This window comes from Narcine bancroftii, chromosome 3 (genome assembly GCF_036971445.1).
Source record: "Narcine bancroftii isolate sNarBan1 chromosome 3, sNarBan1.hap1, whole genome shotgun sequence".
In the NCBI taxonomy this organism is placed as follows: Eukaryota; Metazoa; Chordata; class Chondrichthyes; order Torpediniformes; family Narcinidae; genus Narcine; species Narcine bancroftii.
The window spans coordinates 264,358,325-264,373,358 of record NC_091471.1 but is presented as its reverse complement, the minus strand read 5'-3'; the positions used below and the strand labels follow the sequence as shown (position 1 = coordinate 264,373,358).

At 42.5% G+C, this 15,034-nt stretch overlaps 1 protein-coding gene across 7 annotated transcripts in view; it reads left to right on the top strand.

The window, feature by feature from the left end:
- The window catches only part of LOC138758681 (cortexin-3-like), a 51,368-nt gene extending 36,793 nt beyond the window's left edge, over positions 1-14,575 (top strand). For 6 of the 7 annotated variants that reach the window (XM_069927975.1, XM_069927976.1, XM_069927977.1 and 3 more), the window contains one exon: positions 9,501-14,575. In XM_069927975.1, the coding sequence (XP_069784076.1) occupies positions 9,615-9,896 (282 nt within the window). In that variant the 5' untranslated portion in view covers positions 9,501-9,614 and the 3' untranslated portion in view covers positions 9,897-14,575. The remainder of the gene's footprint in view (positions 1-9,500) is intronic. The other variant, XM_069927982.1, reaches the window with a different exon arrangement.
- The last annotated feature ends 459 nt before the right edge of the window (positions 14,576-15,034 follow it).

Sequence of the window (15,034 nt, the reverse complement as noted above, 5' to 3'; positions counted from 1 at the left end):
TCAGTAAGTAGTTTAAATTTGATTGCTTTTTGAACAAGCTCAAGTGGATATTATTCCCCCAACATACTTTTTAATGTGGATAATGTTCATAGGGGTGGGCAGTGCTGTGTCCCAGCAGTCCCCTCTGTGTATGGATCTGCCTTCAGTACCCAAGGCTGGGAACATCATTAATATTAGTAGACGGGCCCTGTCAGTTCAGCTTCTTAGAGAATGGAAGTCCCAATGAATAATAATATTCTCACTTCCCGAAAATCGATACTCTATCCATGTTGGCATCTGAGTTTTCTCTCATGTTTGGAAGGTTGTTACCTGCATTGTTCAATCCAGAATTTCATTTATTAATATAATTGGGTGGAGGTATTTCATGAAAAAGGATTACATTTGCCTCCACCCTTGCCTAGGGTAGTAGTAATGAGGGCACAAGGTGATGAATTCTGTGGGTTAATTACACTGGAAAAATTGGCAAAGACTTAGACAACATAAAGAGTCTGTGCATGCTGGAACCTAGAATAAAATAAAATGCAAGAAGAACTCAATAGATCATTCAGCATTTGCGAAGGCACTCGATGCTAGTTGGCGTTTTGGGCCTAGACCAAGAGTACCAGTGTGAAGTGGGTGGGATGAGCATAGTAGGTGATTGTTGGAATCAGATAGTGTGAATGATGGGCAGATGGAATCAGATGGTGGTAGTGGATGTGAGGGTTAAACAAAAGGAGAAGACAGTTGAGTGGGTGTGGGAGGATAACACTGCAGGTATGCTGCCTGAAATTGGGCATTTTCATACTTGTATCCAAGTGGAATATGAAGTGTTGTGCTATTGGCTTCTCTCTGGCAGTGGAATTTCTGTGCTCAGCTCCCACACATACTCACTCCTTTGTTCATCTCTTCTATCCCCTCCTCACCTGATTCCATAATGCCCATCTTCCCTATCCCTCTGCCTCCACCTACCAGCCTCTGTCCCAATGCTCTTACTCCTCCTTGTCCCAAAGATGTTCATACTTATTTAAGGGAAAGGCCGAATTTCACCCAGAACATCACCCAGGCCCATGCCCATGTTTCTTGTTTCTGAACTGAAACACAAGTACATGAGAAACGGGAAAGGTCTGTAACTGTTTACCTTATCTATGCCCCTCAATATTATATATATTCCTTTATAATTCAAACATTTGGAAATATTCTTGTGAATTTTTTCTATATCCTTTCCAGCTTAGTGACATCTGTCCTATTGCTATGCGACCAGAACTGCACCCAGTATTCCAGGGATGACTTGTACAGTGGTAACATGATGTCTCAACTCCTGCACTCAGTGCCCTGACCAATTGAGGCCAGTGTGTCAAATGCCTTCTTCACCTGTCTATCAGTGTCACCACTGTTATGGAACGATGCCACTTCGATCAAGAACTAGGTGGACATAGAATGAAGGTGATTGGCAAACAACCCAAAACTTATACGAGGAGAACGTTTAGGCATTTGATAAGTGATTGTGGTGGGGGAGAGGATTCAGCTGGATTGTTCTTGGATGGACCTGGCCTGGAATTAATAGGCCACATCATCTCCTGGGCTGTACCTGATCTGTGTTTCTGTGATTTAGGCATATACTACTTATATTTCATGATGTTGAGTTTATTATCTTTTACAAGTAATTTCCAAAAGACCCAACTCAGGTGTGGAAAGATCATATTTGCCATTTAGGAATTCCTGCCATTGCAAAATCCTCTCCCGCTAGCAGTGGCTTTGTGTGCTTGTGAAGAGATAGCAGATAGATGTAAGTTGAAGGCTGGCTGTTAACAGTCAGAACCTGGCCTCATTAACCTTCCCACTGCTAGTCCTGATGGGTTACGTCAGAGTGAGCGTTCGGTTCCAGCTCCTCCAAGTGATCCTACTTCTTTTTCTATGGTTAACACTTGACTCATCCAAGTTTGATCCCAAAATCCCTGCCAATGCCTCTCATCATTTCTTCCTCTGGGAAACCAAATGTTTGACCTTTTGATGAAGGTCAGTTAATATAGGCTGGCAGTCAGTTAATAATATGTTCTTTGATATATCAGTCTAGATTCAGTTAATTGCTTTCTTTAAAGGTTGTTTTGGAGCATTGGTGAGATACACCTCGTCCTGTCATTCTCAGTTACAAACACACAGCCAGTTCTATGGGTGTTTTCCTGGCATGTGGCCAGTGTAGAAACCGCAGGAGAGTTGTAGAATCTGAGTGCAGAAATATCTAATCACCAGACAACAAATTTTTGCTTCCTGAAGAAAAATCGGGCATTATGATAGACAACTTTAAACTGAACACAAAAATAATTTCAAATTTACGGTATCAAGTAGGAAGTTAGAGAAACGTTAAATTAACTTTTATTGATTTTAGCATCTTGATAATGCTGACATGTTGTGATAGTTCAAATGACCTAAAAATGTTTTGCCACTGATTTTCGCTCATGCGCTGCATCATATCGGCCAGCATTGAAGGATTCCTGTTGCCCTGATACCACTTTTCCATGGTCGCAATGTCCTGGTGAAACCTTTCACCACATTTGTCACTGACTGCACCAAGATCAGCAGGGAAGACGTCCAAGTGCAAAGGCAGAAAAAGAATTTTCAATAACGTGTTGCACTTCATGGCTTTGTATGCTTGAAGAAGACTTAAAATATGACAGGAAATCTCAAAAATAAGTTATAATGGTACATGCTAGGAAATTTTTAGGGTGATTTTCATGATCAGTAGTCCAAAATCCATGAAATATCTCCAAAAGTACTCAGGAAGCAAAATCTTCATTGTTTGTTATTGAAGCTTGAAAGCTGCATTGACCTCATTTCTACCCCTCACACCTACCTATTCCTATCAAATCCACAGATGCACGGTGGCACAGCTGATAAAACCGCTGACCCAAGCTCCAGTGACTTGGGCTTAGATCTGAACCAGTACAATCTGTGTGGAGTTTGCGCGTTCTCCCCTTGATTGGGTGGTTTCTGTCAGGTGCACTGGTTTCCACCCACAGCCCAAAGATGTGAAAGATCGAGATTAATTGCCCTTTATAAATTGCTTCAATGTATTCTACGGTGGTAGAATCCAGGGAGAGTTGGTCGGATTAATGTTGGATTAGTGTAAATGAAGGTCGGCACTTGGTGAGGTGAAGGCTTGTTTCTCTCCAGTAGGTCTCTATGGCAAGAGACATCTAAGCCAGTCTCATTCATCATGGCTGCGATAATTTCACCCTTTATTGACGGAACGATTCTACCTCCTTTCCAGAAACATTCAGGTAATTTGATCAGAACCAGAAAAAAATTAGAAATCAAGGATCTTCTGACATGCAGAGAAGGGGTGGGGAAGAGAGTTCAAAGAAAATATCTGTGGTAGGATGGAGATGCTGAATGAAACATGTGATGGTGCTGGGAGCTTTTTGATCACAGCTCATCTTTAAGAGATGCAAATTCCATTTGGGTTATCAGGCAGTGGGAAGAGAAGAGGTAACAGAGCAGTCGTTGCTTGGGAAAGTGATATGAGGAGTGGGAATTGGAGATGGAAGAGCGAGCCAGAGTCAATAAGTTCCTTCTGAATGCTGAAAGGAGAAGGGAGGGTAAGTGGGAGTCCAGAAGGTGGCAGAAATGATGACCCATTGAATGTGGAGATAGAATTTTGGAAGATGAGGATAAGGAGAACTCTGCTCTTGCTCTGGGTGGGAGGGAGTGTTACGCTAAGTTACTGATGTGGGAAGGGTCAATCCTCAGCAGCAACGTGATAGTTTGAGTTGCGTGAGAGGTTACAAGAGTACTGGGGTGTGCATGGTCAGTTTAGGATGAATAGAATGTTGGAGGCAGTGCAGTCATTGAGATATTAATTGCTGAGTGGATTATAGATGTGCTTGATAAGATATTAATGGGTTTATAAAATCCTAAAGAGGTGAATGACAGAAAACCGAGGAATCAGTGGGTAGAAATCTGTGAAATGGGACAGTGATGGAACAGATGCTGAGAGGAGTGTGATGTATAAAACTGTCTGGAGAATTTCAAGCAAATAGCACTTCAGTGTGCCTGCCAGTGACACCGTTACAGTGTGAGAGAGACATTGTGTACCCAAGAACATCCTACCTCCATTGATAACAACTGAAACGTTGGTTATATCCCTTTGCTTCCTGCCGCGAGACCTACTGTGTGCATTGCATTGCCTCTTTGTTGATGTCTGGCTTTGTTTTCATAAAGTGCTTTGCTTCTGAATAGTTTAGTCTCTCAACATATTGGTTTAGTATGTTTAAGGTACAGAAACATTGATACTTATTGAATAAAGGAGTTGTACAGCTGTGGAGGTAAGTGAGGGGGCGGGGGCGGGTATTCATTATTAAAAGACAGAGCATGGCATGAGTGGTACAGGGCAGAGCATTAGATGGGATTGAAAGTTTGAGGTTCAGGAGCAAAATTTGATCTTAGAGGCTGCTACAGAGTGGACAGCATCTGTTTGTTTGATCAGTATAATCAAATCCTGGGATTTAATTCCATTAATTTTAATAGAATTGACTGTTAGTCAGTATATAAAATATACATGGGCACAATACAACATGTTCTCTGCTACTGGTTGAGTAGAATATTTAATCCATAATATTGCAGAGATAAAAGTTTGTCATAAATCTTAAAGCCCAATGACACTGATCAGATATTTAAAAAATGTAATCTTTAAAATGGGATCAAAAAAATTCTTAGCCAGCTATTTCCAAGCACAATGAGTTGGGTAAACTCCAGCCATGAATCATGAATCAGGAAAATTTCCATGACCCTTAAAACAAATTGTACTTTTATGTTAGATTAAGCAACATCTTGAGCATGTATCTTTACAAATATGACAGAACATTATTGGAATTTATTAACTTCTATCAACATGAGGTAACGTTCCTCCTGAGCGGTAAGAGCTTGATTAAAATTCTTCCTTACTTAGCTTTCTCAAAGGTTAGATGATATTTAAAGATGATCATATGCTGCTTTTACAGAATAGCTGTTAGAGGTGTGATTAGTGATTATATCTTGGCTAAAGTAAATTTAATACCCAACAGCTTTCCACTGAAGCAGTGGTTAGACACTACAACAAGCTCATCAGAACATAAAATCTCATGATACTGTTATTATTAGCTTGATTAGAGAAATAGGAGGTCACAGTGTTTCGGATTTGTGTTTCCGTTGCAATGATCAGAATGGTCAGTATGGTCTTGTGATGAAGTTAAGTGTTCTTGGTATAGGGTAAAAGGCTGTTTACAAAATACAGGAACACAATCCTTTATCCGGAACCTTTGAGTAACAGTGTGTTCTGAATTCCGAATATCGGAAAGCCAGACTTAAGCCCAGCTGAATAATGCTGCTGTGTCCAACCCCACCCCCTTCCAGTCGTGGCGGTGTCTCTCTCCCCCTCGCCCACCTGAGTTGCTCTGGTGTCTCTCTCCTCCCACCACCCAGCCAAGTCATGCTGCCGTCTCTCTCCCACCCCCCCTCACCCGCTCGAGTTGCGTTGCCATCTCTCTTCCCCCCACCAACCCGAGTCATACTGCAGTCTTTCTCCTCGCCCCCCCCCACGCTCGAGTCGCGCTGCTGTCTCTCTTTCTCTCCCTCCACTGTACCAGCATCAGATGCTTCTCCTTTTCTTTCTTTTGTAGGTGGGTAGGGAGGGGTGTAGTTTTAGGTGGGGGTGGTTAGGATAGAGGAGGAGTGTAGTTTTAGGTGGGGGTGGTTAGGATAGAGGAGGAGTGTAGTTTTAGGTTGGTAGGGGTTTAGGATAGAGGAGGGGTGTAGTTTTAGGTGGGGGTGGGTTTAGGATAGAGGAGGGGTGTAGTTCTAGGTTGGGGGGGTTCTGAGTTTCTTTTTGGTAGGTTCTTTTTTAGTTTATATTTCTGTAACCATGTTTAAATTTAGATATATTGTTATATTTCATTTTTTGTAACTCTGTTTATTTTCTTATATAAATAAAATATTTAAAAAATAGAGAAATAGGAGATGATCATTCAACTACTGATCTGTGCCATCATGGCAAATTTGTACCTCAGCTGCCTGATTGTTGCGCGCGCTCCAGAAAAGTGCAAGTGTGCAAACTGCCGCTTCGAGCAGGATCAGGATTAATTTTGACAGCTCTGATATACAAAAACTATTTGATATCGTCTGAGTTAATGTGTGCAATGGATTCTTGAGTGTTCTATTGAAATGGTTTTAGCACTGGTAGGACAGCACCCAGGAAGAGGAAAAATAGACAAGAATAAAAGTCAAACATTTCATTACAATGAGTGTCAGCCCAAAGGTTATCAACCAAAGACATATGCAAGAACTCACGTCTGGTGACTTTTTGGAGCGACCCTTGCATAGTCCATAACAGTATGGGATAATGAAGAGCAGATCCTTGTATTTGCCTCACAATGTGTGGTGGGGCAAATAGCCTTACTCTATAATATCCATGCCTTTCACAATTTCATGTTTGTAGAAGAGCCTCTCTCATCCTTCTAAATTCCAGATGATTCAATCTCTCCTCATCGGGGAACCTCTTCATCCCTGGAATCTAACTGGAGGCAGTGCAGAGGAGGTTTACCAGGTTGATTCCAAGGAATGAGGTTGGCCGATGAGGAGAGGTTGAGTTGTCTGGGACTGTACTTGCTGGAATTTAGAAGAATGGTGGGGGGGGGTGGTGGATCTTACAGAAGCGTATAAAATCATGAAAAGCCTAGGTAAGATTGAGGTAGATAAGTTGTTTCCATTAGCCCCTTTCAGGTGGCCACAAAGCCCGATTGTAAAGCGTTGTCTCCGCTCCATCCTCAACATCCATTGGAGCGCTTTCATCCCTAACGTCGAAGTACTCGAGATGGCAGAGGTCGACAGCATCGAGTCCACGCTGCTGAAGATCCAGCTGCGCTGGGTGGGTCACGTCTCCAGAATGGAGGACCATCGCCTTCCCAAGATCGTGTTATATGGCGAGCTCTCCACTGGCCACTGTGACAGAGGTGCACCAAAGAAAAGGTACAAGGACTGCCTAAAGAAATCTCTTGGTGCCTGCCACATTGACCACCGCCCGTGGGCTGATATCGCCTCAAACCGTGCATCTTGGCGCCTCACAGTTTGGCGGGCAGCAACCTCCTTTGAAGAAGACCGCAGAGCCCACCTCACTGACAAAAGGCAAAGGAGGAAAAACCCAACACCCAACCCCAACCAACCAATTTTCCCCTGCAGCCGCTGCAACCGTGTCTGCCTGTCCCGCATCGGACTTGTCAGCCACAAACGAGCCTGCAGCTGACGTGGACTTTTACCCCCTCCATAAATCTTCGTCCGCGAAGCCAAGCCAAAGAAGAAAGAAAAGAAGAAAGCTGCACAGAACACTCCTGTGCGCTGTTGGGTGGTCATCTGAAACTGGAAAAGCCGGCCAGGAGGGTTACTTACCTAACCCTTCTCCGAGAGGTATAACTATCCTGCTCGGAGTATCGATTGTGGCAGCTGAAAACGGCCCGGGCTGACAGGGGATGGGCTGATGATGTCGCGGTTACGTCGTCATCCATCGATTCTTGAGACAAGGAAGCCAGACTTCTCAATTTTTTTTTGCACCCTCTCCTGCTGCCGCTGCCGGTCTCCCCCCCCCCACCTCGCCCGCCTGACTCCCACTGCCGGTCTCCCCCCCATCCTCACCCAGCCGACTCCCGCCGCCCAACTCCCGCTGCCAGTCTCCCCTCCCAGCCTCGCCTGGCTGACTCCCGCTGCCTGCCTCCCCCCTCCTCGCCCGCCCGACTCCCGCTGCCACTGCCAGTCTCCCCCCCCACACCCCGCCTGACTCCTGCTGCCGTAGCAGGTCTCCCCCCCCCGCCCCCCACCGCCCGCCCCTCTCCCGCTGCGATGTTCAGATGTCCCTGGTTCTTGAGCCATGTGAAATCCTTGAAAGGGAACGCATTTCAACGAAATTCAAAACCGAGTCATGTGCACGAATAATTTTACTATCAGCCCTGATTTTCCAGAATTAAAAGCCAGTTAATTGATCGATTTTTTAATTTTTAATTTTCACAATTAAGTAGAAAACAGTAACATTCGAGGACACGGTTACAATTTGATCTTAATTATTATCTTTTACTCAGAAATAAGAAATAGTATTGTTGCTTTCTCTATGAACAAGGATTGTAGAGAACATCAGTGGCTTTAGTAACAGAACATTAACATTTCTCAACCAAACAAATCGATTTAGTTGTCAGTAAGTTGCAAAACGAGCAATACATAGGTCGATGCCTAACTCTTTCGTTTCGTACATCCAAATTGTGTTTACTGTTGAGTGTATATGACGAGTTTGAAGCCGTGGTAAAACAATGAAAGTCTGGAGTCGGCAGCGGGAGTTGGGTGGGCGAGGGTGGGGGTGGGGGGGAGACCGGTAGCGGCAGCAGAAGTCGGGCGGGCGAGTGTGGGGGGGGGAGGAGACCAGCAGCAGGAGTCGGGCAAGCAAGGGTGGGAGGGGGAGGAGACCAGCAGTGGGAGTCAAGTCATGCCTGAGTTGTTTGTCAGGCATGTCTTGACGCGCTGCTAAGACGTGAGGTCAGCATGGGTGGGACGAGGCACCTTGGCGGCTAGCAGTCAGCTGGCATGTTTTGGTGCCACAAAGCTGTCCATTTTGTGGCCACCTGAACTTGCCAGCTGGACTCTACTAGCTGCGCCTCCAGGCAGGTAATCTTCAGCCGAACATCTGAAAGCGGCTATTTGTAGTGGAGACCAGAACTAGGAGACGTAGCTTCAAGATTCAGAGTAGTAGATTCTGGAGAGAGATGAGGAGGAACTGCTTTTCCAGAGGGTGGTGAATCTGTGGAATTTGCTGCCCATTGAAGCAGTGAAAGTGATCTCAGTAAGTATATTTAAGACTAGGTTGGATAGATTTTACATAGTAAGAGAATTAAGGGAATAGGGGGAAAAGGCAGGTAGGTGGAGATTAGCTGATCATCAGATCAGCCATGATCTCTTTGAACAGCGGAGCAGGCTCGACAGGCCGGATGGCCAACTCCTGCTCCTAGTTCTTATGTTGTTATGTGCATATTTCTATGAACAAAATGACTGTTAACTTGATTGTATATTTTCGAACAACTGAATTTATGGTGATAGAATTTAAGTTCATTTTATTGTTCTGATACACCCTAATACAGATTCTATACCAGATTACTCTTTCATTTAGCAAGAAGATAAATATAGAATCATAGTTATAGAGAAACAGGTTTTACAGCCTAACTCATCCATGCCGACCATCTGGACTAGGTCCACCTGACCTAGTCGTATTTGCATGCATTTGGCCCGTTAACCTCTAAACCATCTCCAGACGTGTATCTGTCCAAATCTATTTTAAATGTAATTGTATCTGCTTTTATCGGTTTCTTGTAGAGTTCTGCATCTGATAACTATTTTAATACTTGCATGTAGCAAATTAATTCGAAGTCCATATAAGATGCAGTACCTTGGGGATCTTGGTCAGAGCAACTGTAGCAAATCGCAAAGAGTTAACTGTTTTGTTTGTTGTTTTGCAGATCACTTAATCAGTTTGATCACTGGTGTGATCTTGGCAGTCTGATGACCAGTACGGGATCCTCTCTTCTGGCTTTGAAGAGCTAATTAGAAATCCAACATCAAAAGACCAGGCGATGAATGATGCTGGCACAATGAATGATATGTCCACTGTAGATGATGAACAGTTGGCGTCAACCTCGATGTATCTCGGTGGGGGCTCCACCTACTCCGTCCCAATGGGGGCTGAGCAAAAAACCGTATTTGCATTTGTAATTTTCTTATTGGTTTTCCTTATAATCTTGGTGGTCCGATGTTTTCGGATATTGCTGGACCCCTACAGCAGGATGCCTGCTTCATCGTGGTCTGATGGCAAAGATGGCCTGGAGAGGGGGCAGTTTGACTATGCCTTGGTGTGAAGTCAGGGGTGAGATGTGTAAACTCTGCTCTGCCGATAATGTTAATTCCTGTTACATTTTAACAATTGATTTTCTCCTTCATATTTTTAAGGGGGCGTTCCTCTAGGATGTACAATCTTTCTTTGTGCTTGCTAGTGATGTTTAAAAACACTAGTGTGTTGCCTGCTGTTCAGTAAGTTACATTGTTATGATCAGCTAGTGACTTATAGCAGAGTCCCCACCTCCAGATTCTATAGCTGGTGGTGCCTGGCAAACCAATGACTATCCCCCCTATATTAGCTGTGGTTCAGACTTTGTCATTATTTTGATGGCTCACTTCAGTGATAATTGATCACAAGAGAGAATTAAATCTACTTTGAGCAGGGCACAGGGAGCGATTACTGAGCAAAAAAAAAAATCTCACCGAAAGGGATTTCTGATGGCAAAATGAGCAAAGCGTTACAAAGAGGGACAGCTGTTTCAGAACCAGGCTCCAAGATCGAGGGAAAAAGTAAATAATCCAAATGCATGGGTGGCCTTAAAGGTTTACAGGTGCTCCATTTATGCAATTAGCATCGTTTGAAGAGGCTGTTTACTCTTTAAAAATTCCCTTGATAACTCAGTTGTGGCATCTGTTGGTACGTCTAAATGCTCTAAAATATTAGCAGAGACATCTTGGAATTTTCAGGCAGAAGGATTGAGTTTGCAAGTTACCTAATGTTGGTAGTGAATTTTTAGTTAAGCTGGAAAGAAGTGGGCCTAATATGCATATAATTACTCTTGGTTAATTACACCCTTATGATTCTCAATTAGACCTATATTGCCTTTGTGTAAACTGGAATTAATCACTAATGGTCACTCATTAAAACAAAGCTTCAGAGACCAGTAGAATGCCACACTCTATTTAAAACTAGCTTGCATTTCATCATATATTTATCTAGATTCTGAACTTCAGAGAAACTCTAATCCAATACCGGTAAGTTTAACAAATGAGCATCCCAAATGTAGGATAGATCATTAGGGCTTAGGTTTGAAGGCAATATTTAACCATACAAAATGAATACTCAATGGCTGTCAAATGTATTTCTTGGTGTGTGCTCCCAAAATGGTCCCCAAGGTGTGGGTGTTGGTTCACAATTAAAATGTGTAAAATAGGTCCAATTATTATAAAAGACTGCAAATAAATAAGGTTCTTATTGATTAACTTGAAATGAAATCTCAAGATAAATGAATAATTGCAGACCTTGCACAATTCATTCTTTCTGGAAGAATAGCCAGCTGCAATCTAGCCATGATGTTATCCCCTTCTTAAAGCGTGGAGTTACTGCACCAGGCTATGAGCTCCTGGATGTTCCCATCATGGTTACTTAATTATAAATGATGATTTTTCAGGACTGGTTGCTAAATTTCCTGTTCAATTTTGGTTAAATAGACAATCTGCAAAATTCAGCTTTGTAGTTTGTGGCCTGGGTACAGATGTTAAATTGGTTGTGGTTATGGTAATAAGTGTTACATGTCATTCCAGCTGTAGTTTGGTGAGAGTGTAAACAAACATTTTGCACTCATGACGAGTATGTGGTATCATGGTATCGATAAAAATGCTTTGTTCATTTGTAGGCTAGTGTTGTACTCGAATTTCTTAAACTGGAACTCTAATTTGGCATTCTTGGTACTTTCCCAGTGCTAGACTCGTAGAGTTTATGAACTTGTTGCTGTTACTGTAATTCAGTGATTTGCCACTTTTTTTACCCTCTCACGTACCACCTTGAGTAATCCCTATGTGAGTGGAGAAAAAAGGTTGAGAACCACTGATCTAGTTAATAACTGAACACATTTATTTCTTTTTTACACGTTGCAAGTATATTTTTCATTGAGTTTAAAGGAAAATGGTGGAAATATAGAAGCAGTCTGGATCTCTGTTCTGGCTGCCAACCTACCCATATTCTGATCCCTGGTGTTCATATCTGACCCCAGCTGTGGCCCCGCACTTGACCAACCTGGTCTTCCAGACCTATCCCAGTCCTGGTTCCACACGACCCTCCTTCTTGCCCCTGGTTTTCTAGACTCCAACCCCAGTCCTTGTGCCACATCTGCCCCACGTTCTGGCCTCTGACTGCACACCCTGCCTGCAGTCTGGGCCTGAGTCTCACATTAGCAAGCCAGAATTTCTGGACAATTGGGTGCCATATTTTTATTGTAATTGGCTAGTATTCATCAGCAAGAATGTGTCATATATAAGATCTGTCTGTGGATGATAATTATAGTATCAAAGCTGTTATACCTTTAAGGATTGTATTGTGTGACTGATGGCTCTTTAGTGTTAGTGTAGAAAGTTCTAGCAGCAGTATGTTTTAAAGAAAGACAACAAGCAACATATGCATGCTGTCTTTCAGTGATAGCACCTTTGTTAATGAAGTGTTTTCATTGGAATGTGAAATTGTCAACTGCTTCCATTATCTGAGACTGAATAAGGGAGATTTTGAGACATCGTGCCAGAAGAGTGGGGTGATAGAACTATGAAACTGAGATGAGATGCAGTGTTCAAAGCAGAATATTGAATGTTGAGATCACATGGACATGGGCTGAAAGATAGTGAGTTGTGAGGACATTCAATTCAATCACATGATGGAGCAAATAAAGCTCACTGAACTGTTGGTTCAACAGGCAAGTAATTTTTAAAGGACCGAGAATGATTGGGAGTTTTTAAAGTCTGTTGAGCTGGCTGTGGTAAATAAACCCTGGTAGCCAGAGTAAAGATGATATGCTACTCAATGGTCATACAGAGAGAAAGAAGTTTCATTGTCATAAAGTTGTCAAATAAGATCCTGGAGAGTGAATTAGGGGCATTATAAGTGCATTACAAATTGCCCAGAAATTAAACAGTTGGCAGTTATCAATCCTTGCAACCACAAACAGGAAGTAAATTTGTATATTTTCCTGAGAGGAAGGATTAATAACATGTAATTGCAATTTGGTTGATCGGAAGGCCTCATTCACCAGTGATCCATTTATTTTGGAATTCAGGTATCAAACTTAAGTGAAAGGTTACTACGTGAGATGTAGAGTTTGCTGCAGAATGATATTAGCAGATATGTAAAGCCAGACTAGAAATGGTTGATGTTCAACAGTAGCATGTATATAGTGAAGTGAGAGGTGAAATATAGAGTTGTGTCAAAAACCAATGTCCAGGTGCAACTGAAAATGAACAGGCAAGAATTGAAGTCCATGATGGAACATATCTCATATGTATCACTTGGTCACCAGAAATGAAGCAAGAAGGACATTCCTAACAAAGAGCTCAGGCACCAAACATCGTCCGCCTATTACTTCCTCTGGATGCGGCATTACTTGCTGAGTTTCTCCAGCACTGTCGTGTACTACACGAGACCCCAGCAGATAATTCTTGTTTACCTCTCTTTTGTTGCCTTAATTGGAATATATTAGATGGAGCAATCACGGATCGTTTTCCCCAGAGTGTCAGAGACGGAAGGATGACCTGATAGAAGTATATCAAACTATGGGAGGCATAGATAGATTGGAGAGTCGGTTTCTTCTCTTCCCCCCCCACCCCCCCCACCCCCCCCCCCCAATAGGGTATATCGGAAAGGGGAGTGTGGGAAAGTTTAAAGGAGAACTTTGAGGCAAGTTTTTCTTTCCACAGAGAGTGGTAGGTGCCTGGAATGTGCAGCCATTGGAGATGATAGAAGCAGATACAATAGCCATAATTAAAAGACAGTTAGATGGATACATGAATGAGCAGGGAACTGAAAGATATGGACCATGTGCAGGCAGATAGGATTAGTTGGATTCCAGAGATGGTTGGCTAAAGGGTCTGTCCTGTGCTGCACTGTTTTGCATTGCTCACAAACCAACCTAAGGCATTGGCCATTTGGACACAATTGTACTCCCGTATCATATGGCATCATGCGTGATTGCATTTTGCTGGACTAAATAAGTGTGGTGTCAGAAAGATGCACAACTAACAGAGCAAGAACATCACCACAAACAGTTGGAACCTGAGTAGGAAGGATTGTCTGTTGATCCAAGAACTTTGTGCTAATGAAAAGGATTGTAGATCCGAAAGGTCAGTTGGATGTTTTGAATTTTCCTTTTTTGCTAAAGCAGGAATATAAAATATACAAAAGTACAAAGTGATGGTCCATGGAGTAAAATTGTTGATTTAAAGCTCTCACCCCTTTAAGGGGTGTGTCATGTGACCAGCTGCTCTCTGTTGTTCCAATCATGTGGAGCATAGAAAGTTCCAGGTTGTGTGTTGGCTGGTGAAGAAGGTGAGCGTGCTGGTTGTCAGTAGAATAATTTTCATTCATAAAATGACCTTTGCTAATGTTTTAAGTGACCAACTCTTTCTGACCCTCTAACCATCATGTGAAGGCAGTTGGTCTCAACCTGAAACATTGAAAGGTATGTCTACCCAAGGATGCTCTCTGACTTACAAAGTTCCTCCAGCTTCTGGAAAGTGTCTGGTACAGACCGGGTGGATAGAAGTAGGCAATTCTGGCAGGTTGGTGTAGCAGTTAACGCAATGCTGTTCAGTTTCCTCCACTGTTCAAAACATACCAGGGCTGTAGGTTAATTGGGTGTAAATTGGGCGGCGTGGACTCATGGACTGAAATGGCCTGTCACTGAACTATGTGTATTTCTAAATTAAATTAAAGTGAAATTAAATTCCACTAGCAGAATGTGCTGAGGACCTGCAAGGGGAGTGCTGAGTTGGGGGAGAGGGTGGGTGCTAAATGAGGGTGGGGGGTGGCATTGAATTTGGAGGGTGGTAGGGTGGCCATTCCAAAAAGAGTACATGGTCATAGGTGGGCATTATATGTGTGTGTATGTGTGTGTGTGTGTGTGTGTGTGTGTGTGTGTGTATATATTTATGTGTGTATATATATATATTTATGTGTGTGTATATATATATATATTTATGTGTGTATATATATATTTATGTGTGTGTATATATATATATATTTGTGTGTGTATATATATATATATTTATGTGTGTATATATATATTTATGTGTGTGTATATATATATATTTATGTGTGTGTATATATATATATTTATGTGTGTGTATATATATATATTTATGTGTGTGTATATATATATTTATGTGTGTGTATATATATATATATTTATGTGTGTGT